Source organism: Terrapene carolina, unplaced genomic scaffold (genome assembly GCF_002925995.2).
Source record: "Terrapene carolina triunguis isolate 2854851 unplaced genomic scaffold, T_m_triunguis-2.0 Scaffold69, whole genome shotgun sequence".
Taxonomy (NCBI): Eukaryota; Metazoa; Chordata; order Testudines; family Emydidae; genus Terrapene; species Terrapene triunguis.
The window spans coordinates 11,640,577-11,666,146 of NW_020664420.1; the positions used below are offsets into that span (position 1 = coordinate 11,640,577).

The following is a 25,570-nucleotide window of genomic DNA, read 5'->3' on the forward strand; positions in this document are numbered from 1 at the left end:
CCGGACAACATCTTCCCTGCTTAAAGGTGTGGCACGGTCAAATGCATAGGGTAGATCAGAGAAAATGTTGCCCTTCATTTCTATAAAATAGTGTGGTGACATACAGCTGGTGCTGCCTAAGCCCTATTCATAAGAACTTCCTGTGTAAAAGCTGCCTTGTGCACCTAACTCCGACACGCCTCCCATTTCCTATAGGACTTTTGTCCTGCAGGGATGGCTCCTATGGCCAGAATTTTCAGAGGAGCTCAGTACCCACAACTGAGGCCAGAATTTCAAAAAAGCTCAGCCAGATTAATAATCTGGCCTGTTTATTTAGGTGCCTAAATGGGAATTGAGCTCTCTTGACAACGTGGCCCTATGTCAGGGCCGGCGCAACCCATTACGCAACCTAGGCGGTTGCCTAGGGCACTAACATTTGGGGGGCGGTGACCACGGTGGCTGGATCTTCGGCCGCCCCGGTCGTCATCGGCATTTCGGGGGTGGGACCTTCCGCCGCCTCTGTCGGGAGCGGCATTTCAGGGGCGGGACCTTCCGCCGCCTAGGGCGGCAAAAAAGCTGGCGGCGCTCCTGCCCTATGTGCATCTGTTGCCATGATCTCCAGTGAATCTTGTGAAGTCATTTATGCCTATGCAAAGTGACTCAGAACTGTAGAGTTTTACACTCACTTTACATAGGAGTAAATGATTATTCAAGGTGCCAAGACACAGAAATATCCAGTGTTTACAGAGTGGGAACAAATGGGACAAATTCATCCCTGGTCAGACGCAAGTGAATTGATCCAGTATATTCATATGAAACTTTCAAGGATTTTAAGATATTACTTGTTGAGATAAATGGCGAGGTAACAGGTTATTTCTGTATTGTAAGCATAAATACATATTTGCTATTCACTGCTAACAACCATAAAAGTGAAAGAGTTTTTACTGGAGTTAGCAGAAAATCTATATTTCAAGTACTACAGTATTTACCGAAAGCAATAAGGAGTAAGTAGACCCCTCCAGCTCCCAACCTCAATACATTTACCCTCAGCCCTTTCATTGCCCTGGACAAAGTTGGGGTTGATCTTACAAAAATCTGTCAACTTAATAACATTTCTATCTTATCATTCAACTAAAAACTTAGCAAAGATTCTTGGTGCTTCCATAATGCCCTTATGCAGTCTAGCATTCATTAATAGTCCTGATTAAGGCATGTGGCATTGGTGTTGATATACAAATTAGACCAAAAGTCAGAATCTCTATTAGTATTGCAAATCAGTTGTTGTTCCATTGCAACAAATGGAGTTCCACCGCTGGAAGAAGTGAGTGGAGAATTTCACTTTTTGTTCTGCATTGTACAGCTCTTAGCACAAATCAGCCCTGTCCAGGACTGGGACTTCCAGGAAATACAACTACCACAAAACAAATAAAATAATAATAGTTGATCATAAATATGCCCCAGGTGTCAAGAGCTGTCAAGACTATGGCCTTTCTTTTCCACTAGATAGGTGCATGAGGAATATCATAGAGAAATTCCATGGGTCTCACAATTCTTCCACTGAGGACAATTATTCTTCAAGCATTACTACTTTTTAATGGACGCCACCATACTGAGTATTGTATTTAATAAAAAGGAGTATTTCTGCTCATGAAAATAGTCAAAAGATGTGGCCATATTTTGCACATCTCGTTAACAGCAAGGGTTCTAGAATTTGAGGACATGAAAATAAGTTCATTAGTTGATCTAATATTCAATGCAAATTACCTTTTTTTTTTTTTTGCATTTTTATGAACACATCAAGCCGTCCTTTATATGCCATTTAGATAACACAGTTCATGAACTGTTAACGAGCACAGTGTAAGTTAATGTTTATAACACTGTTCACAGCACACATCAAAAACTGTAAAGAGGTTGCAGACAGCCATAGGGATTATTGCTTCATGGCCGATAAAGCTGAACAGTTATGAAAAAAGTTATTTCTTTAGGTGCACTATCAGTGGCAAATTTCTGTTTTTAAATGATGCATTTTATTTTTTAAGTGGCTTATGTCAGGCTCCTGGTCTACTTATTTTGTACAACACTATGGTGAACCATTTTTTTTTTCATATTGAAGTTTATCAAACATATCAAAGGTGCCTATCTGATACTCTGTGGGCATTAGATATTATTTAAAATAACAACACAACAAAACCAAAACCAATAATAAACACCCAGAAGAAAACTCCACCGCTAGCATTTCTCACCAGGGGGACTTCCCCAATAAGCTTGCATCCTCCATAAACAATCTCTCCCTTTGGGCCCCACTCACACCTTTTGGGCACTTGACCAGAAAAGTGGACCATTCAAAAAGTTATAAGAATATGCTGGTATTCTATGAATGGCTGTGCTTCTCCATGACAGACAAGGAATTTGTGACCGTGGTAACAGCAACGGGCCTGTGAGATTAAGCATTGGACTTCACATTAGATCACAAAGGAAGAAAGATGATTGTGGATGTTGGTTATGGAGTTCGCATGCTAAGACAGTATGTAGCTGGAACTGCAACCTATAAGACAACACACACAAATACTTTTGTAAATGTCACAACCTGAAACCTTAAGCTAGCCATTTACTCGTTTTATTGTTTATATACCTGGTGTGTTTGACTTTTTTTTTTTTTAACTCAAAACCAGATCTTCAGATTTACCAATATTAAAATTATTCCATTCTGCTTTTTATTGTATTGAACTTGGGAGCAATCATCCACCAAGTAATTTGTAGAAGAGTTCTTAGTTTCTGCCTTTCCCAGTCCAATAAGGGTGGTTCTTGTAGAAAATGGATTTTTAAGAGTTGCTAAAAATTATTTGTTTGTCAGATAACTAAAGATCTGTGCGTGAGCAAAGCAATTTTTAGAGTTTGTGATCATACATGTAAGAGAGAAGCTCTGAATATTAGCAGGACAGTAACCCATCTAATGTACGTTAGTTGCTGTTGAACTTTGTGGATTGTTGCTTGTGCAGAATGTTGTATTTTAAAGTGTGGTTTTACTGTCAGTTTTCTCTTTTTTCCCCCCCGCTCCCATTCATTTTATTCATACACTTCCATTTCACCTTGGCCCTTTGTTTTCTAACACATCAGTTGTGCCAACTACAGTACTTCCCACCAGTCCTGAAACCCTTGTTCCACCAACCTCTCTGACTGATTCCTCTCCTTCCCCTTCAGCTATCCCAAGTTCCAGTGTCCTCCCCTCTGCTCCCCGAGATGTGGTCCCTGTTTTGGTCTCCAGTCGATTTGTCCGTCTCAGCTGGCGCCCACCTGCAGAAACTAAAGGGAATATCCTGGCATACACTGTCTACTTCTCCAGGGAAAGCATCAACAGGTAGGTGCCAATGACTAAGACAACATAAGCAGCCCACTACTGTTATCAGGGTGTTCATGGTCCTAAAGCTGCACAAGGTTTTTAATAGTGTCTCACAAACTGTTTTCATGTTTTTGGATACAATACTTCACAATAATAGCCAGTATGAAGACATAGATTGTGTACTGTAATTTATCTAAGTTCATATACCATGCTTAATGCCTTGATATCAGAGCACCTTTGTGGCTAGAATGGTAGTATATTGATTCTGGCGTATGCAATCCCAATTTACTTGTAACAACTTTATCATCCTAATTGCTTGTCTAATATATGGCTAGTAGATTAGCACATTTACCTTTCATTCCCCTCTGGAGATACAGGTTCAAATTCTGTTAAAATCGCAAGTGAAAGTAAATTTGGTGAGCTTTTCTTAATTGATAAAGGAGGATAACTCCAGCACAAAGCCAATGTCTAATTCAGCAATGGTGTAAAATGGAGTAACAAGAATGGGTGTAAGAGTGGTACAGGTATTACAGGTGAGAACTGAGATGTTAATAGCAGAGTTGTGTTTTGGAGATTGCACTATGCTATACCTCAGTTTCATAAGTATTTATAGTCGTACATTGAAAAGTTATTCTATAATAAAGATATTGTGGGGGTCTTGTTTGTTGCTCACATGATTCCCTGTCTAATGTGCTCAGGATACATGTGAAAAAGATGTTTTTAGTTTAGTTTTGTTTTTTTCTAAATCAGCCTGGGATCGGAGAGTTAAGTTGGATTTTTCCCTTTCTTCACATCATTGTCAGTAATCCAGATCAAGTTTATTGAATGTCACTTTCACCTTAACTGCACTTGTAATACACCTCAACTATGTGATGGTTAATGGTACTCTTGTAGGAGCCGGAAAGAACACAGATTCTGAGGGTGAATTAGAATGAAACCTATATTGATTTGAGAAGTAAATGGATTTGTAATGGAATCATTGAGAACTAATGAACTTGGAACCCCAGGACCATTTTGTATAGTCATTTTACCCAAAAGCCTTTTCCCATATTTTGATCTCATTTTATGAGGTGGAGTAGCATCTGCAGAGAGAGATTTTTAGGTTTAGCCTTGTTGTTTTGGGAACTATGCCTTATCCACAGTGAAGTATGTGCTTAGCTGTGAAGGGCCCAGTCCCATTCTCTCATTGTTTACTTGTACTCTCCTGTCTGTATCCATCTGTTGTCTCTTGTCTTATACTTATATTGTAAGCTCCTTGGAGCAGGGACTGTTTGTGCAGTGCGTAGCACAATGCCGTCCTGATCCATGACTAGGGCTCATAGGCGGCTACAGTAATACTACTACTAATCAATAATTACCGTAATACAGTCTTACCAAAGGGGAAACTCCCCTTTTGGAGATTAGCATGTGCAAAAAACTGCCAGGTTTGGCCCTTGATCTCTAGCATTATGTGTTTTATTTGATGATGCTATAATAATATGTCAGGATTTTTAAGAAAAGCAGTGCTATGCACCGCACAGAACAAACAGAAACCTACAGTTATGACAGAAATTCTTATAGCAAGAATCAAACCATTCTCTTTAATGGAAAACTGCATCCATTTTGCTCAGCAGAACACCCTGCAAATACACAATACCCACAGCACATCTTTTTATGATTAAAGTGCGAAAATGTATTTTTTCAAGAAAGCTCTTTAATTAAGTTGGCATTTTGGCGGCTAGTGCTGGAGGCAGCCATCTTCCTGAAACATGATGTCATTTGTGGGAGCCCTGTGGAGTGTCTATAAGGTTGAAGAGGAATGATGGGCTTCTGTTGAAAGTACGTCCCTAGGAGTCAGGGTTGTTGGGTTTTATTCATGGGTCTACCACAGACTTCTCTGTGACCTTGTGTTGTGAAGATAATATATTAATAGGGCTGCCAAATGATTAAAAAAAAATTGTGATTAATCAGTTTTAATTACACTGTTAAGAATAAAATACCAATTTAAATTAGCCATATTTTGGATGTTTTTCTACATTTTCAAATATATTGGTTTCAATTAGAATACAAAATACAAATTGTACAGTGCTCACTTTATATTAGTATGTTTGATTACAAATAGTTGCACTGTAAAAAGGATAAAAGAAATAGTATTTTTCACTTCACCTCATACAAGTACTGTGGTGCAATCTCTTTATCGTGAAAGTGCAACTTACAAATTTAGAATTATTATTAGTAAAACCTTTAGAGCCTACAAGTGAAAGCATGAATGTGTATACAAATATTTAGCATATCTGGCATGTAAATACCTTGCAAGGCTGGCTACAACAGTGTCATGGGAACTCCTGTTCTCACTTTCAGGTGACATTGTAAATAAGAAGCAAGCAGCAGTATCTCCCATAAATATAAACAAACTTGTTTGTCTGAGCGATTGGCTGAACAAGAAGTAGGACTGAGTGGTCTTGTAGGCTATAAAGTTTTACATAGTTTTACATAACCGCACTAAAAAACAAAACAATGTATAATACATTTAAATTGGTATTCTATTATTGTTTAACAGTACAATTAAAATTGAGATTGCGACAATTTTTTTAAAGTCTAGGTAATTTGTTTTGCATTAAAGAAGATTAATTTACAGCCCTATATATTAAAAATTCTAAGGTATTCTCAGATACTACAGTGATTGGGGATATATAAGTAACAAGATAAGATGGCTAGAACATGCTAACCACTGTGTGAGGAACTGACTGTCCTTAAAATCCCACTTAGATCAGCACATGCTCAGCATGTTACATAATCAATCCATTAGTAGGGCTCTGTGTCTATCACGGAGGTCGCGGAAGTCATGGAATCTGTGACTTTCCGCGACCTCTGTGACTTGTGCAGTGGCCAGTGTGTCTGACCCCAGGACCGCCCAAGCAGCTGGCACCGGGGTCAGCTGCTCAGGTGGCCACGGGGCCTGCCACACCATCCGCTACTGGAGCAGCTCTGCAGCCAGTCTCTTTGGCGGCCCCACAGCGTGCAGCAGTCCCTGGGACGGCAGAGCAGCCACTGCTCCCCGCAGCAGCGGCCCCCAAGGCGCCTCCCTGCAGCAGTGCCCTCCCTCCCTAACCCCCCCGATTTAGTCAGGGGTATTTATAGTATAAGTCATGGGATAGGTCGCGGCCATGAATTTTTGTTTATTGCCTGTGACCTCTCCTTTTACTAAAAATACCTGTGACTAAATCATGGCCTTATCCATTAGCTATCTCAGTTTGGGCACCGAACAATTGATGCTGCCAAATAAATGGACATTCTTGAAAATATGGATGTTAACATCTGTGCTTCAATTTTCTCAGCTATAAACTAGGGATAATAATACCACCCATACTGCAAAGAACTGATGTTGTAAAATGCTTTGGGATTCGAGGATGGAAGGGATGGTACAGTAACTCCTCACTTAACGTTGTAGTTATGTTCCTGAAAAATGTGACTTTAAGTGAAATGATGTTAAGCCAATCCAATTTCCCCATAGGAATGAATGTAAATTGGGAGGGTTAGGTTCCAGGGAATTTTTTTTTTTTGCCATACAATACAGTACTATAGTTGGGAGGTGCCCTCACCTTACCCCATACAGGCACAGCCCACTGGCACTGCAGACAATAAGGCAGGCAAGGAGGCTGAAGGTGCTGTAGGCTTGGAGAAGCACATTGCACAGCAGCAGCAGCAGCAGCTTCCCCTACTCTGCAAGCACCAGGGGCAGGGGACTCAACCCTTGGCCCGCCCATGCCACCCCTTCCCCCAAGCTTGTGGTATTCAGGAGGCAGGAGAGGGAGGAGGAGCCTGCATGCTGCATCCTCGCTCCTCCCCCTCTCCCCTCTACCTCCTGCCTGCGGCAATCAGCTGGCTTGCAGTGTTCAGGAGGCAGGAGTGGGGGGGGGGGAGGAGTGATGACATGGCACACAGGCTCCCCCCTCCCTCCTCTGCCTCCTGAATACCACAAGCCAGCTGATTGCCATGGGCAGGAGGCAGGGAAGGGAGGGGGGAGGTGCGCCGCTTCCTCGCTCCTCCCCCCTCCCTGCAGAAATCAGCTGGCTTGCCACCTTCAGGGGGCAGGAGGGAGGGGGGAGGAGCTAGGACTCAGAGCACAGGCTCCCCCCTCCCTCCTGCCAACGGCAATCTGCTGGCTTGCGGCATTTGGGAGGGGGAACCTGCACGCCGAGTTCTCGCTCCTCCCCCATCCCTCCTGAACGTCGCAAGCCAGCTGATTGCCGTGGGCAGGAGGCGGGGGGAGGATGGGGAAGGCGTTGATCTGCGGGGTCTGCCAGCGGGCGGGAGGCACTGTGGGGGGGCTAGGGGAGCTGATGGGGGGCTGCCAGCTGTTGACAAAGTAGTCAGCCAAACAATGTTATAGCGAAGCATTGCACAACCTTAAATGGAGCATGTTCTGTAATTGAGCAGGGACGTAAGATCGAAACAACATTAAGTGAGAGGACGTTAAGTGGGGCGTTACTGTAACAACGCAAAGCATTATTACAGTTATTTCTCATCTGCTTTAATGCTAGTCTAAGAATTGCCATACTGAATCAGACCAGTGGTCTGTCTAGCCCAGTATCCTGTTTTCAACAATGGCCAGTAACAGCTTAACAGTCAAAAGAATACTTCAGTATTTAAATATGAAACATTTATATAGAACTATTGTTATTTTTTTTAAGATTGCAAGCTATATCCACATCTATATCTGTATATTAAGGGCTGCCTCTGATTCCCTTACACTGGTTGAATATTTTCTTCCATTTAATTTCAGTAGCACTACTCACTGAGTAAGGCACTATGCAATGGGAGGGTGTCAGAATCTAGCACTAACCCAAGTATGGAAGTTGTTAACACTCTCTTGCAGAGGGTTTTCATGCTTCCAATATTAAAAAAAAAAACAACAACAACTTTTTAGCAAGATGGCAGCCTCCAGCACTTAGCTTAAAGATGCCAGTTATAATTAAAAACTTTCTTAAAAAAATACATTTCCCAGTTTAGCCATGGCGAGAAGTGCCTCTGGTCTTCTGAACTTTCAGCCTCTGAGGCTGAACCAAATGAATGTAGTTTTCCTTTCAGCACTTGCATGGGCTACTGAGTCATTTATTGTTTATACATTTTTACAGAAGAGCTATTTTTCTCTTTACAAAAAGAGTGGGTATGACATTAACCTCAGGCATGCAAAGAAATTGTCAGGCAAATTACTGCAACTCTAGAGTAAGAAGCTTTTCCCAGTTTGAGGATAACAGTAATTTTGCTTGACAATTGACAGTACCAGTAATGCTAGGGATGTGTATAAGTCCATACCATCAAACATCTTCAGAGCCAATCTTTAGCTGTACTGTAACTACTGGGTGACATCCATCTCATAGGTTTGAGAAGCAGATTGAGAACCAAGTCTCCTCAGATTGTACACTTGCTAGGTTGAAGCTATTGCCTCACTGCTAATCCAGCTTTCCAGTAAGTAAATTTTAAACCTTCCCCATCAGCTCTCTTGCATTACATGCTGTTATTGGATGCCAAAGAGCCAGGTGAGTCTTTGAACTTGAGCTAACAGGAACAGTGGATTGCTGAAAACAAGCTGGACTCCTTTCAAGGATGTCTTTCCTTACCAGTCACCAAAAACATCTAAAGGGGAGAGAGTGGGAGAAGTTTGTTTAGCGTGGGACTGTAATTTGAACAAGAGGGCTCCCCTGACTCAACACTTCCAAAGAGAAACCCCTTTGGAAGTGAAGGCATTTATCATATACCCTCACCTTTGGTGTATTTTTGATGGCCTGCTCTTTAATCTTCACACTTGGGTAGGCTTGCTTCAGGGGATCAAACACTGAAATGGTTTTGCTTGCTGATAAGGAAAGCACTTAAAGGTAAAAGGCGGGTTTTTTTATTCTTATAAGCATGATAAAACAAACCTAAATATATTAAGAAAGAAAGAAAGACCGCAGAAAACACCTGCATCCAAAGGAATATCTGCATGAGAAAATAGTTTAGTTTAAAAGACATAATGATTTCAAACTATCTGCTGATATAGGAAAGATAGTTATTTAAAGGAAAAAATAACTATAATACTTTAAAGGATTCAAAGTAACAGGTGACCAAAAGTAATGATAAACATCTGTTAGTGGGTGCTAATGTTTATCTTCTCCATTAAATTATCATGGAAATATGTCACACTGTTAAAAATAAGGGTAAAATTTTCAACAGTGCCATAGTCACTTGGGAGGCTAAAGCCTTGTCTACATGGGAAAGCTTTGTTCAATGTAAACTAGGTTGTAAATTTAAATGGATATTGTTATACAAGTATATTCTGGCTTTTATGATTTAGTTTAAACTAAGGCTTTCAAGCGATTAAAAACAATTAATCGTGCTGCTAACAATAGAATACCATTTATTTAAATATTTTTGGATGTTTTCTACATTTTCAAATATATTGATTTCAATTACAACACAGAATACATAGTGTACAGTGCTCACTTTATATTTATTTTTGATTACAAATATTTGTGCTGTAAAAAAAAACAAAAGAAATAGTATTTTTCAATTCACCTAATACAAGTACTGTTGTGCAATCTCTTTATCATGAAAGTTGAACTTGCAAATGTAGAATTATGTACAAAAAATAACTACATTCAAAAATAAAACAATGTAAAACTTTAGAGCCTACAAGTCCACACAGTCCTCCTTCAGCCCATCGCTCAGAAAAACAAGTTTGGTTACAATTTGCAGCAGATAATGCTGCCAGTTTCTTGTTTACAATGTCACCTGAAAGTGAAAAGAGATGTTCGCATGCCACTGTTGTAGCCAGCATCGCAAGATATTTACTTGGCAGATGTGCTAAAGATGCATATCTCCCTTCTTGCTTCAACCACCATTCCAGAGGACATGCATCCATGCTGATGACGGGTTCTGCTCGATAATGATCCAAAGCAGAGTGGACCAACACATGTTCATTTTCATTATCTAAGCCACCAGGAGAAGTTTTTTTTGTGTGGGCGGGGGGGGAGTTGTTTGGGTTCTGTAGTTTCTGCATTTGAGTGTTGGCCTCTGAAATGGTGGCTGAAACATGAAGGGGCATACAAATGTTTAGCAAATCTGGCACATAAATACCTTGCAACGCCGGCTACAAAAGCACCATGTGAATGCCCGTTCTCACTTTCAGGTGATATTGTACATAAGAAGCAGGCAGCAGTATCTCCCATAAATGTAAACAAACTTGTTTGTCTTAGCAATTGGCTGAACAAGAAGTAGGACTGACTGGACTTGTAGGCTCTAAAGTTTTACATTGTTTCTTTTTGAGCGTAGTTATGTAACAAAAAAAATTCTACATTTGTAAGTTACACTTTCACAATAAAGAGAGTGCGCTACAGTACTTGTATGAGGTGAATTGAAAAATATGATTTCTTTTATCGTTTTACAGTGCAAATATAATGTACTAAAAATAATATAAAGTGAGCACTGTACACTTTGTATTCTGTGTTGCACTAGAAATCAATATATTTGAAAATGTAGAAAAACATCCAAAAATATTTAATAAATTTCAATTGGTATTCTATTGTTTAACAGTGTGATTAAACACAATTAATTTTTTGAGTTAATTGTGTAAGTTAACTGCAATTAATCAACAGCCCTAGTTTAAACCTCTTCCCAAGTGACATAAGTTTACCAAAAAGAGACACTTTTAGACTGATAAGAATGTAATGATACTTAGATAGCTGTATCTGTGTAACCTGTAAAACTTTTCCATGTAGACATGTATATCCCATTTATAAAAGTGACTTTGTCACTTTGGAGCCTACCTAGATTGTGAGCAGCTTGTACAGTGCCTGGTCTGTGACTGGGGCTCCTATGTGCTACAATAATACAAATAATAAATACTACTCCTGCTATGTCTCACTGAAAATCAATGGGACTGGGGGCTTGTCTACACTTACCAGGGGATCAACTCATGGCGATCAATGCATTGATGGTCAATTTAGCGGGTCTAATGAAGATCCGCTAAATCAACTGCAGATTGCTCTCCCGTCAACTCCTGTACTCCACTGGATCGAGAAGAGTAAGGGGAGTCGACGGGAGAGTGTCTCCCGTCGACATCACATAGTGTGGACCCCGCGGTAAGTAGGTGTAAGCTATGTTGACTCGAGTTACGCTATTCACGTAACTCAGATTGCAGAGCTTAGATCGACTTTTCGCTGTACTGTACACAAGGCCTTACATTTCTAAGTCACTTATGTGCTTTTGAAACATTTATTCAAAGTCTTTTAAATTATTAATGGACTGAAGATGCAAAAACTGGATCCAGATCCAGCTTTTTTAATTCCCCCAAAGCTCAGGGGCATTTGAATACAGGCTTTAGGTTTGGCATATTATATAGATTACAAGCTCTTTTGAGCAAGTTTCTGTTTGTTCTGTGCACTGTGTAGCACATTTTTTTCCTGTGAAAATTCACTCATAATAATAGGGAGATAGATTCAATATTCAGATCCACATCCTGGTTCAGATTTCATATATTCCCCCAAATTTTGGGGCTGTTGACATGATTCAGGCTGAACTATTTTTAAACCTGACCTCATATTGTACTTTGTTTTATTCAGTTCTCTTTCCTGGTTTAATTTAAACACGCAGATTTGCTCGCTGGTCATTTGTTTGCATTCACTCTTCTTTTCATCTTTAATCTTCCTCCCGCCCATCTCTGTCTTTGTCAGGCTGACCCTGGACAAGTGTGGGCATTGATTCGTGCAGGCATTTGATCTTTACATCTTTATGTAGTCACCACAAAGACAGACCCATTGTTTACTTTTGGCAATTTGTTCATGATCTATTGCATGTTATTTGAGAAAAAATACATTCAGTTCAAATATCACCTCAGAATATGTCTAGTTAACCTGCACAGTATTCATGGAATTTAATCTTTTCAGTGGAAAATAAAAAGAGGAATACTATATTTATACTGTAATATATACATTTTCAGCTAGACATTGGCCCAAGAAGCAATGTCCACGTTTCGATTCTAACCTTTCAAATTCTGAATTCGTTTGGATCTGGCATTTTGGTTTGTGCCCATCTTTCTTCTTAGTTACTATTAATAAATCAGAGTTTTTTCCTCTGATAAATAAAATTAAGGCCCTGATTTTGCAAAGAGATTGGTCCTTTCGGCGACAATAGGACTCCCCTTGACGTAAAGGTCCACATATGGAGGATCAGGTCCTACATTAATATTATAAAGGACCAAGGCATTCATTTGTTTTTCTTTTTGGTCACAGATTAACAAGTGCAAAATCTTAAGGCCAGAAAGGCCATCAGATCATTATCTAGTCTGACCTTTGTAATACAGTGTAGCGAAGTGAGGCTCACCAGCACCGCGCCTCCTGCTGGTCGTCTTGGGAATTAGCTCAAGCTCCAGCCAGAGCACCCTCTGCTGGATGGTGTCTTGCCTGCCTCTGGGCCCCATGTCCCTCCCAGACCCTTGTGCCCTTTTACCCTGGGGTTCTGCCCACCACAGTACCCCCACATGCTGGGTCTCTCCTCCCCAGGGAACCCCCAACCCTCTACACCCACCTTGCCTCAGTGGCTGCTGCCAGTCATCATTTAGCCCCTTTCTCAAGGGGCAGACTGTAATGGCCACTCATCACCAGCAAGGGGTTGGACCAGCTGCCTCTGCCTAACCCCGGGCTGCCCTTCTGCAGCCCCAGTACCTTCTTAAGCCTTAACCAAGGCCTCAGCCTGGGGAGTTGCCAGGCTGGAGCCCCCAGCAACTTTGCCCTTCCCCAGCACTGCTCAGCCTCAGATACCCTTGCTCCTCCAGGCAGCGTGGTCCTTCTCTCTCCAGAGAGGGAGAGAATCTCTGCCTGCCTTCTCCCCAGGAGCCCTTCTTATATTGGCCCAGCTGGGCCCTGATTGGCTGCCTCAAGCCCACCCATGATTGGCTTCCTGGGGCAGCCCTTTCCCAGGGCTGTTTTAACCCCTTCAGGGTTGGAGTGGGGTGACCGCCCCGCTACATACAGTCTATAGAATTTCACTAGGCTACCCCTGTATTGACTAACACATATCTCCCAGAAAGATTTTAATCCTAAAGCTTTTACAAATTATTCCCAGAGTCACTGTTCAAGTTTGTTTGTTGTTTTCCTGTTATAATCCAGGTCTTTCTGCTACTTCACAGGAGTGAAGATAGTGAGAGGTACCAAAAAAACGTAAGGTGCTAAAATCTTATTAAATTGATAATATTCATTTCACAGCAAGGAACATTAAACATGACTCTTCCACCTTGAAACAACTAATTATGTGGTTGATACATTGTAAAAGCATTTGTTGCTCACCTAAGAGGTGTATGGGAACAATGTAATTGCATTATTAACACCCTGATACACTTATGTAAGATGATCTACATTCACCTTTGGAAATTACGTATTGTAGGCTCCATCTTATAAACAGGTGAACCACATTAGAAACTGTCGTTTATTTTACACATGAATGCTGTGGCCTAGATTGTCAAAAACTGGTTGTCTAAAGTTAAAGGCACCCGATTTCAGTGGGAGCTGCTGGATCCTCCTCACTATCTGTGGAACTTCATATAGCCCACATTACCTCAGTACCTGAGCACCTCACAATTGTCAATGTATTTCTCATCACAATGCTCCTATGAGGTAGAGTAGTGCTATTACCCCCATTTTATATATGGAGAACTGAGGCAGAGAAAAACTAAGTGACTTGCCCAAGGTCATACAGGAAGGCTGTCACAGAGCAGGTACCTGAACCGAGGTCTCCCAAGTACTAGCTTAGTGCCCTAATGAATGCTCATCCTTCTCATATGAAAATCAAATCACTTATGTAGGTTCCTAAGTAAGAATTTATTATTCTGTCTGTCTATCTATCTTATGGCTTTATGCTACTGCCCGTCACCATAGTATTGGGTTGCTTCCCACGTGAACTTGAAAGCAATCATAAAGTCCCAAATGGATCTGATGAATCTCAGCCCTTTTTTCTTTCTTATTTTCCCCAGGTTAAATCCCGAGGTCCTTGCTTGGGTTATTACTCAGTCCTTACTCAGTCAAGTTTGGAAAATTTACTTTTGCTATGGTACATTTCTTATTTTTTGAAGTTAGGAGAAAGTGGGGGAAGCATAGAAAAACTCCTTAGATTTTATAAATCAATACATCAGCTAGTCTCAGGTCATTAATCTGGGATATAAGGCATATAGGACAATTATGTGTTGCAGTTGCAAAAAGAACATTTCTAGACTCAGACGTCAGGTTTCTAATACTTTATTTGGAAGACATCCTCAATATGACAGCCTGAAACCCCCCCAAATAGGAGTTAGAAAAATAATGGAACCTGCTCTAGTATAATACTGTTCATCTTTTCTGGCATATAAAGAGGGAAGTATTGGTTAGTATAGAGCAAGATAGCCAGGGATGGGAACACCTTAGACTGTGATTTTTCAAAGAGCTTAAGGGAGTTAGACACACAAATACCACTGAAATTCAATGTAGTATGAGTACCTAAATCTCTGAGGTGCTTTTGAAAGTTCCAGCCATAATCACTATTGGCTTATTGAGCCCTTGTTCTGACAAGCCTAATTCTGAATGGATTAAGATGGAGCAAAATAGTTATAAATACCCCCATGTCTGTGTCCAGTGGGTCTGATTCTTCATTATTTTGCAGAGGACAAAATGCTTCTAGGTCAGCATTTTCACACACACTGTTGGTAGCATTTTGCACCCAATTTTGCACAGACTACACAGGTTGTAAAGCAGTGGAGATTCAGGCCCTTTAAGCCTAAAGTGTAGATCTGATACAGTTAGGGGAAATAACTGTACTCAGCAGGCAATATAGGCTATTCAGTTCCTTGATTGGAGATCTACATAACATGGAAAGAAAATTCAAGTATTTCCTTTGCATATTACTTGAAGTAGATTTGCTGCAGAAGTGCTGGAGTCTGTGTATCGTCCCTAATGTGCTGTGCCTATGGACATCACTGCAGGTAGCGTTGCCACAGAGGAAGATAAACAGATATATAAAAGCAAATACACACATCAAAAGTTCTAGAGAAGCTGCTGAACTTAAGAGAAGTTTCATTTTTTGAGATTTAGGTGAATGGAATTTCCCATTTTTGCTTCATCTCTGTTTTCCTTTTATCACTTCCTTTCTACCATTTTGTGCTTTGAAGGGCCTCTTCTGTTACTTATTTATCTGAACAAAGAAGTGGTTCTGATAGACAATAGCAATACGTGTCTGACCATCCCATAGCTCACTGAAGTTATTTTTTTTCTTTTATTTCTTACTGTTGTGAATTCCCTCATTGCAAAGATTTAATGAAAAGGTTGTTATGGGCTAGATTCTGCATTGACATGAATCTCTTGCTACCTCACTGACTACAGCGGAGTTGCACTCAGGGTCAATGAGCCTGGAATATGGCTTATTTTGGTTTTGAGTTCAACAGATTCCATTTCCCAAAAGGAGGGAGGAGCTTGGTATGTTCTGGATTCCACCATAATAATAATAGAAATTAGAGATGAAAGAGACCAGAGGTTAAGAGAGTTTGAGTTGGTCAACCACAGGTCTACTTCCTCTGCTAAAAGCAAAGGGAGAGCTCCCCTCCTTTTCCCATTTTGGAGGAACAGCTCTACTCCCCAGCTCCCTGGCCCATGTGACAGGAAATCCACCTGTTGCTGTTTATCTGCTTGAACCATTAGAAGAGACCTATGAAGTCACCACTATCTTCTATGTAGGACATTGCTGGTTTCCTCCCTAGACTATATTCACCAGTGCTTTGGCTAATCCACCAGTGCTTTGTCTGAATGAAGCAGAGCAAGGACTTGAACGTGGGCCCCCCAAGTGCTCTAATCTAGAGAGAGAGACTGACACTATAGCCTGGTTGTTAGGAAAGTAGTGTTGACATAGTCCTGAGAAGGTAGAAGAAAAAATCATCACTGATAAAGTTTGCAGATGACAGGGGGTCTGGATCGCTTGATTAATCGGGCGCAAGCAAGCAATATGTGTTTTAATGCGACTAAGTATAAATTTACACATCTAGGAACACAGAATGTAGGCCATACTTTCAAGATGGGGGACTCTATCCTGGGAAGCAGTGAGTCTGAAAAAGATTTGGGGTCATGGTGGATAATCTCTGAACTTGAGCTCCATATGTAACGCTGCGGCCAAAAGAGCTAATGCAATTCTGAGATCCATAAACAGGAATCTTCAGTAGGAGTAGAGAAGATATTTTACCTCGGTATTTGGCACTAGTGTGACTCTTGCTGCAATAGTTTGTTCAGTTCTGGTGCTGACAATTCAAGAAGGACGTTCATACATTGTAGAGGGTTCGGAGAAAACCCGTAAGAATGATTAAAGCATTAGAAAACTTGCCTGATAGTGATAAACTCAAAGAGCTCAGTTTATTTGGCATAACAGAGAGAAGATTAAGGGTCACTTGATTACAGTCTGTAAGTATCTACATGGGGAACAAATATTTAATAAAGAACTCTTCAGTCTATCAGAGAAAGGTATAACAGAATCCAATGGCTGGAGGTTGAAGTTAGACAAATCCAGATGGTAAATAAGGTGTACATTTTTTGACAGTGTGGGTAATTAGCCATTGGAACAATTCAGCAAGGGTCGTGGTGGATTCTCCATCACTGACCTTTTTTTAAATCAAGATTGGATATTTTCCTAAAAGATCTGCTGTAGAAATTATTCTGGGGAAGTTCTGTGGCCTGGCCTATGCAGAGTGTCAGACTTGATTATCACTATGGTTCCTTCTGGCCTCGGAATCTGTGAAGGTGAGATTCCAGGGAGCCCAAACACCAAGCCTGAACCTACTAAGCCTTCACTATTTCTCTGAATCGGAAGATTCTATCCCTCTGTTTAACACATATGGGTCTACGGTAGCTTTTAAGCCACAGTCTAACGTAGGGAAGTATGGAGGAGCACTGCCCCAGTTGCAGCCCTCAGAGGCATTGGGCCTGGAGTATTACCAATGCCTCTGAGAATGCAGGGTGTTTCCACACAGCTGTGGTCACAGCAGTCCATTTCTCGAGGTGTAACATGCTCTCCTGATGCTGCCTTCTGTCTACTGGTCAGTAGGGAAGGACATGAAATGATGGCTTCCTCCTGTCCTATTTAGGGAGTCCAGTGCCACCAATAGGCACACCCTTAGTCTTTGTGTGCTTAGAGGCCAGGATCAGTAACATGGCTGGAATCTGAGAAGATGTGCGAAGGAAGGAGGATTCCCTGTAGTCTCTCTCCCAGCTTTGGGTACATGCACAAGACCAACCATACTCCTATCTTAGGGGACTAAGGCTAAAATCCTTATTCAGTTCATAAACAGGCCACACTCCCAGATACTTTTTGCAATGTATTGCCCTTGTGCTCAACTGCAGTTGACAGCCATGGGAGTTGCACACATGAATCAGAGACTGTTTGTCTTCCTAGGCTATGAGAACACCACTTCTTAATAATCACTGTGATATTTTTGCCAAGATGCTAAAAGAGCTAAGTGGGGCAGAGCGCAAACTTTACAAATTTGCTTTCCTCAGACCTTTGTAATGGAGACGGAATCAATGGATACACCTCATCTCTGACACCACTGAACACAGCACTGCTAGCTGGGCGGTGATGTACTTTTGTCCCCATTATCATCAGGAAGGCACATCTGTTAGCGGCACTGCCAAAGCTTGATTTGTGGAACCATCAGAACCTGTTTTTCTGTCATTAGCCCAATGTTTATGATCCAGTACGCATCTCACTGTCAAGATCGCAGATGTTTCTGCTTATTGAATAGCTATTTGTTTCCCATCAGTTCCATTTCCTATTGTATTAAGACAGGGAAGGAACCAGAAGATTGTGTTGCTTATTAAGTGTTTATAATAGAATGCCTCTGACTTTCTTGTAGTCCTTGCAGCATTTATCTTGGGCCCCATCGCATGAGTTAATTTGTAACATAATGCTGCAGGCACCTAAAAGAAACTCTATAGCCCAAAGTCAGAGTTAAAAGAATTAGCGATACTTTGCTAGCTTGCCAAGTATTATTAAATAAGTATTGCTTGGAAGGCTATGTTAATTTTAAAGTTCTTTTTCTGTGCTAATGTTTTTACTTAGGGAACGGGCACAGAACACAACACAGTCTGAGACACTTCAGCTTACAGTGGGAAATCTGAAACCAGAGGAGACTTACACATTCCGAGTGGTGGCATATAATGAATGGGGACCAGGAGAGAGCTCGCAATCCATCAAGGTTGTCACGCAGCCTGAATGTAAGTATGCAGTGTAACGGTGTTTCCATGTTAGATATGGTTAGTAATGATCTACTTCTGCAGCAGCTCTGCATTTCTCATGCTGAATTTCTTTAAGGTTTACAAATAATTCTTCATTATAAATATTAGTAATAGAGTCCATATGGTTGGTCAAAATAATCTTCCCTCTATTTTCATTGTAATATAATATATGTTCTTACAATGTATTTTCAGAAATTTGATCTGATCAGTGAATTGTTTATTAGATTTGAACAGTACATTGTTAGTTGGTGTATTGACTTTGTATTGTCTCTCTCTCTCTCTCTCTCTCTCTCTCTCTCACACACACACACACACACACACACACACACACACACACACACAGTATTTCTCACACTTTACATACTGGGCCAAATATTAGTTCCCTTGAAGGGCATGGAAAAATGTCCAGTTGCTAGATGCTTAATCTATTTGTGGTTAATTGGAAATATTTTAATTAGTGTTCAGTATATTTTGGAGCTTCTTTGCAGACCCTTTGCACTTTGTTCTCTGGTTTCTCCAGCTGTAAATACTTGCACACATGTTTCATCCTCAAAAGGAAGATAAACTTTCTGTAGTTCAGAGTATTCTACAATATGTCAAGGTTGCCACTTGTCCCACTTAGCCAGTCAGTTTCCCAGAGAAAGGGACCCAGGCTGGACCAATTTTTGACTTTTCACAGAACCACCAATTGGTCAGTCAACTTTCTTGTCAGAAGGGGAATCTCCTTTAGTTTGTAACACATTTTGCCTCAGTGGAAAGGGTTAAATGGGTTTTCCTGATTCACTGTTGCAAGTGACTTGTTGCCCCTCTAAGTGAAGGAGATGGGAGTGGCTCTCTTTGGTGAGGGGAAATAGGCTGAGGTCCTGGAGACAAGTCCCTTGAGATGTCAAGATTCTCGAGAAGGCTTAGCTGGATTTTATACTGTTTAATTTTGAGTTCCTTTTGTGAATAAAATCAAATCCAGGAAAGGGCTACCTTCAGCCCAACTACAACGTGTGTGGAATGTCTTTGGAATGGATTGGTGAAACCACATGTACACACTGGGTGTGTTAATTAGGAGAGAAAACCAAGATACTCTCATTTGTGATCATTACAAACAAACAAACAAATAAACAAACCCACCACAGCAGAAATAAGGATGTTAGTACAGGACCAATGCCAACTTGGGAAATTACATTCAGCTTCCCTAAAGTTCTCCTGTACTGCAGATTTGTTTGGGCAAAGTATTCTACATTTCCTGCCATGAAACTCTTTTGCAGTGCTGTTTTGTCTTGTTATTTGACTGCTGTGGTCCACCAGAGGTGGCTACATTTCAGCCCTGAGTGAGGAGAAATCAGGTTGAAAATCACTTTATAAATATGAAAAGCATTTTGAGATCCTTTGATGCAAGGTGCTATTTAAATGTTAGCTATTATCATGTTATTTACTCCTTCACATAACACAAGAAGTAGGGGTCATGCAATGAAATTAATAGGCATCGGGTTTAAAACAAACACTTCTTAACACAATGCACAGTTAACCTGTGGAACTCTTTGCCAGGGGATGTTGTGAAGGCCAAGACTATAACAGGTTGAAAAAATATCTACATCAGTTCATGGAGGATAGTTCCATTAATGGCTATTAGCCAAGATGGGCAGGGATGCAATACCATGCTCTGAGTATCCTTAACTTCAGTTTTCCAGAAGCCAGGAGTGGACGACAGGGGATGGATCACTTGATGATTGCCTGTTCTGTTCATTCCCTGTGAAGCACATGGCATTGGCCACTGTCAGAAGACAGGATACTGGGCTAGATGGACCATTGGTCTGACTCAATATGGCCATTTCTGTGTTCCTTTTAACCATTAATATAGATATATTGCAATTAAAAAAATTACATTAATGTCTCTATCAAGAAAGCACTTTTATAAGAGATCCTTGCATAAACATGCACCAGCACTCCCTAGTGTTGCTTTTAGTGTATATGACGCTCAAACGACATAGGGACTCCTACACTATTTAATACAATTTCTCTTCTGTTCAGTAACTTGAAGGTTGGTCCAAAGTATCAAAATTTGATGGTGAAGAAAGTATCTTTTCCCATCGTTATTTTTCCCCCCTTGACAAAATGATCTTATCATTTTGAAACAACTCTCTTCTGTGCTGGAATTCAGTCAGTCTCTATGTTGCTGTCTCCTGGAACATGATGTAGCTATTGTACAATAAATTATACAGCTGCACTACAAATTGAATTCCAAGATATCTGTGTTATTTGAAAATATCAGAAGTATTATGCAATCTAGCTTTGTTAAGAAATAAAAACCAATGAAAAAGGACATCTGAAATGCATGTCTGTCAATGACTATTTCTAAAAGTGCAGACATTTTCTCAGTAATCAGTTTAAGAGATCAACAAGCACAAGTTCCAGCTTTTGAAATAATCATCCAAAATATATGGGATGGATTTATATGAAGGTCTTTGTCTCCAGATTAAATCTTCCTTTCGACTAAACTCCAACCCCTTTTCCTCTGCTTTTTATGGTGTATAATTTCACCACTGTATTATCAGTCAGGATTTAAATCCCTGCCTGCTTAAGACTTGTCTAATCTTTTCATACCACATGTGGAGACTTTGTGAGTTATTATTTTGACTCTTCAAGATGCTGTTAGAGCAGCTGAGTAGCAGAGAGTACGGAAATTGGTCTAGTTCTAGCTTGGAGGGTTGAGCTTTTCTATATGCTTTTTGAAGGTAGCCTCCCTGCTGGGGCACCAACTCCATTATCTTCACCACCTTTAGCTATTAAGACTTGCCTTTTAATAACCTTGTTTCTCTGTGATGTGTGTATTGGAGTAGGTTGGTGAAAGAAAAGATTAATAGGGAGACGTGTCAATATACACTTAAATAATTTGATTGATTTACTGCTTAGCTGTCGTGTAATTTGCAGCCTGTAAACATTGCCTTTGATCATCTGCAGTCTAATGGAATCCTTTTACTTTGCAATTATATTTAACCTTCCATCCACGAGTCTTAAAGGGCTTGATAAAGATTAATTAATTAAGCCTTACTACATCCCTCTGAGGTAGGGAAATATTATTATACCTGCTTAACTGCAGCACAGAGGCCCATCTGTGTATCCATATGTCCACCCCGCCACTGCATGGTGCAGAATGGAGCAAATCCACCAAAAAGCCAGTGATCCCACGCAGGGAGGAAAAGTGGCTAAGTGGATGCCCCCCTCCATGGAGCCTAGTCACTTTGCCCCCTCCACAAAATAGCCACATACTCTGTTGACAATGGAAAAGTGGGTGAGCTGAAGGGTTGGGAGGAGGGGCTGCATTACACGGCATTCTCCTCCTCCAGAAACCAAACCAACCACAAGCTGAAGAGTTACTGCTGCTTGAGATGGGATTAACTCTCCGCTCCACACCCTGGGCCAATCCAGCCTCTCCGCACCCATGGAAGTCCCTCTAGCAGCCAAATCAGTGTAGTGTGGTTGCTATGAGCACTGCTGCTAGAAGTCAGAGGGCCCGACATCTATAAAATTAAGTAAGATGAGCGTATCATTTCAGAGAGGCATGGTTAACTAGACCTGACTTTGCAGATCAACTATGTATTATTGAAAAAAGTGTACTACTGCCTCATGCTGCTGCTTCAGATCCTTCTTCCCATCTTAAAGAAATGCAATTGTGTGAAGTGAGAAATGAAAGAGTGAAATACTGGTCATGATCAGTAATTTTCAACATATGTTGGGGAATGATAAAGATCAACAGACTAAAGGTTGAGCAGAAGATTGCTATTATCTCAGTACATATCTATTGTGATTGGAAATGAGATAAGTGCAATCAAGGGAAGTGGCTATGTGGTCTTTGTCAGCAGGACTGGAGATCAGTTTTTCAGGGAAGATGAATGACTGTAGGTAATCCGTTCTCCTTAACATAATCATATGAATCTCTACATCCATGAGTCTGGGTCTTAAGGGGTCTCAGCGGTGTAACCGTTTTTCTGTGGCAGTTTATTGTGATCCTAGTTATGACAGAGCTGAAAGGCAGGGCATTTCCATTATCTGAGAGGTCACCTAGTACTGGAAGAGAGTGCTACAGGGCTGACTGTAATATATTGTAACAGTAAATTTCTCACTATTCAAGGCAGACTTGAGAAAGGAGAAAGATAATGTAATCTGGAGGAAGGACTGGCATTTGTTTAATATATTTTCCATGAGCAATCACAGGATTAAGGAGCTTTACTGGTTCTGTTGGTTGTGGACCTGATCCTCCGAGGTGCTGAATGTCTTCTGCAAGGTGCAGGGCACCTTCTTTTCTCCACAAGGGCAAGGGGAGTTGAAAGTCCTCAATGCTTTCAGGATCAGGCCCATTGAGTAAAAAACAGGAGGCCAGATCCTTCTCATATTGAAGTTGGTGACTTCAGTGGGAGAAGGATCGAACCCTGAATAAAAGCCTCAGCTTTGGCCTCATGATAAAAACCATTCTTCCCTAATAAATCAAGAGGAAACTAATAAACAGGAGGAGCTAATCCACTGTGTTATAATCCATCATCCAGATCTGCATTTTCAGTATCAAAGATGAACTATCACTATATTTATGATGGCTAAAAAAAATCATTATGGAAAGAGTTGCAGTAATTTGTTTTAACACTTACAGAATCTGCTCCACACTAGCCATGAGCAAATTCCCATTAATTTAAAAAAAATGTATTGTGGAGTAATGGAAGCAGATAAAAACAGGCTTGAAATGTTTGATTCTATGTTCTGGCCTTCTTCTATGATAAAAATAATCAAATGAATAACAGTGCTGTGACAGGACATACTGTGATTATCAAGGTAGTGATATTCAGTTCTAAATCTCTTTTTATCTCCATGTTAGAAACAGTAAGTGTGGGGTAGCTACTTTCAGGTTTTTCCTGGAGGCCAAAGAAAAGCCAGCTTTTCGTTTAAGTGGGTATTTAATCTGTTGTTTGATTTTCCTCAGGGAAACATCCACCTGTTGAAATGAGCCAAATATGTGGTCAAACATCAATGACAACACAGAACTGGCTTGATTATCCAGAGAGCATTTCAGAGCACACATACGTATTATCAACAAGAGACAAACACTCAGGCCAAATTTCTCACAATTGGATGCCTATGTTAGGCCCTTCAATCCGGCCCCTTGATTTTTTGAGGAAGCTGAGTCTCCACATATCCTGTGAGATTTGTCAGTTCACAGCACCTCAGAGATTCAGGCTGCTGAGGCCCTAATCCTGCCCCCTTAACCCATTATTCTGGACATACCGCTCCACCAAACTGCCCCCTCCTAGCATTATTAGTTGTGGATTTGTATGTGGTAGATTAATGTATTGGGATGAGTTAGTCTGTTAAATCGGTTGCTAGAAAACTGACATTCATAAGGGACAGAATTAAGGTTGCAGTGTTTGGTCTATGGTGTACAGAAGTTGTGAGAGAATAAAACTGGACAGAAATGTGTGGCTGCCAACAGAAGATTTTGGGTGGGATTTCCAAAAGCCACAAGTGATTTAGGAGCCTATGTCCCATTGAAAGTCTGTGGGATTTAAGCTCCTAAGTCATTTACATGCTTTTGAAAAAAATATCTACAAGTTCCATTGATTTTAATTGAAGTCAGTAGGAGTAAGGCCCCTTGCCCGCTTGGATGCTTTTTAAATCTCAGTGGGTATCCATCTGCATCTTTAGGTGCCTTTGTAAATCTGCCCCCAAGTGCTTTTGAAAATATCACCTTTTATGTCTATAACAGAGAAGATTTTATTTGTCAGTTGCAACTAACCAAGTAATGGATAAAATATCCCTAAATACTACATTTAAAAAATGTTGACTAGATCTACTCAAGTTTTCTTTCTCAACCAATTTTTGTGTAGATAAGCAACATTTTTAAATAGTTGTAAACAAAATAATCAGATTGACACAGACAAATTTCAGCCACAACCAAGTTTAAATGCTATTAAAAATGTATCTAAACAAAACGGCTTAGAAAATTCAAAGAGCATAAAAAATAACACTGTGAAATTTCACATGAAAAGGTCAGGTGTTGGGAAAAACAGGGATGTGTGCCCCATTTTAAGCCAATTTCAGAACCCAATTTCAACTATCAAGCCACAACTAGCTCTGGAGTAATAGGTGTGTGTGTGTGAGAGAGAGAGAGAAAGAGAGATGAATTGGCAAGTTAAATACACACCTTTGTCCTTTTAACTTGCAAATTTTGTTTTCTTTATAGGAAAAAAATTAAGGGCAGACTCATCCTTTTGCAGATACTGTTGGAGGGACTGAGTTTGTACCTCTCCTAGTCTGTGGCTGGCTGGGATCACATAGCAATGCTGAATCAGGCCCCTCGCTTCAAATGTTCAACATTGCTCAACACACTGTTACCACAGTTATTTCCCATTCAACCATTTAAGGTGTCAGTGTTTAGAATTCTAACTCACACTTTCAACAATAATAATAACAGTAATGACATATTTTTTTTCTGGCCAACAAAACAATGTCAACCCGGGTTTCAGAAAGTCCCAGTGTAATGCATGGAGTGTTGGTCTATGGATTATTAACCCCTAACATTAGAAAATCTTACCAGAAAGTGCAGATTGATATGTTGTCCAGTGTAGGTAGATGATGGGTCAATGGACTTGTAGTTTTTACATCTCCATCTGTCATTTTTATGACATGAAGCATCTGTCTGTTTCTCAGGACATATGCACTACAATCTTTGTACACTTTTGGTCAAGGGCAAAGTTATACAGCCAGCCAGCTCTTCATGATATCTTACTGGGAGAGGTGCAACTTAACCCCTTAATGTCAGAAATCTGGTATTCCTAGGCCAATACTCAGACTTCAAGGCCAGAAGGAACCATCATCATTATTGGCAAAGAATGATCCAAAAATAACTACTGCTGCTGCTATTGTGGCTGCATGCCAAGGAGATAAGCAGTGGGCTCTTTTACAACACATCAAAGCAGAACATGTAACAGTGAGACTGTTAACAGATTGTTGT

The 25,570-nt window shown here is 40.6% G+C and overlaps 1 protein-coding gene across 1 annotated transcript in view; it reads left to right on the top strand.

Moving 5' to 3' along the window:
* Positions 1–25,570, top strand: part of DCC (DCC netrin 1 receptor) — a 902,832-nt gene that overhangs the window by 622,794 nt on the left and 254,468 nt on the right. Inside the window, exons 8-9 of the mRNA XM_026649009.1 lie at positions 3,181–3,337; positions 18,404–18,558. Coding sequence (XP_026504794.1) covers positions 3,181–3,337; positions 18,404–18,558 — 312 coding nt within the window. The remainder of the gene's footprint in view (positions 1–3,180; positions 3,338–18,403; positions 18,559–25,570) is intronic.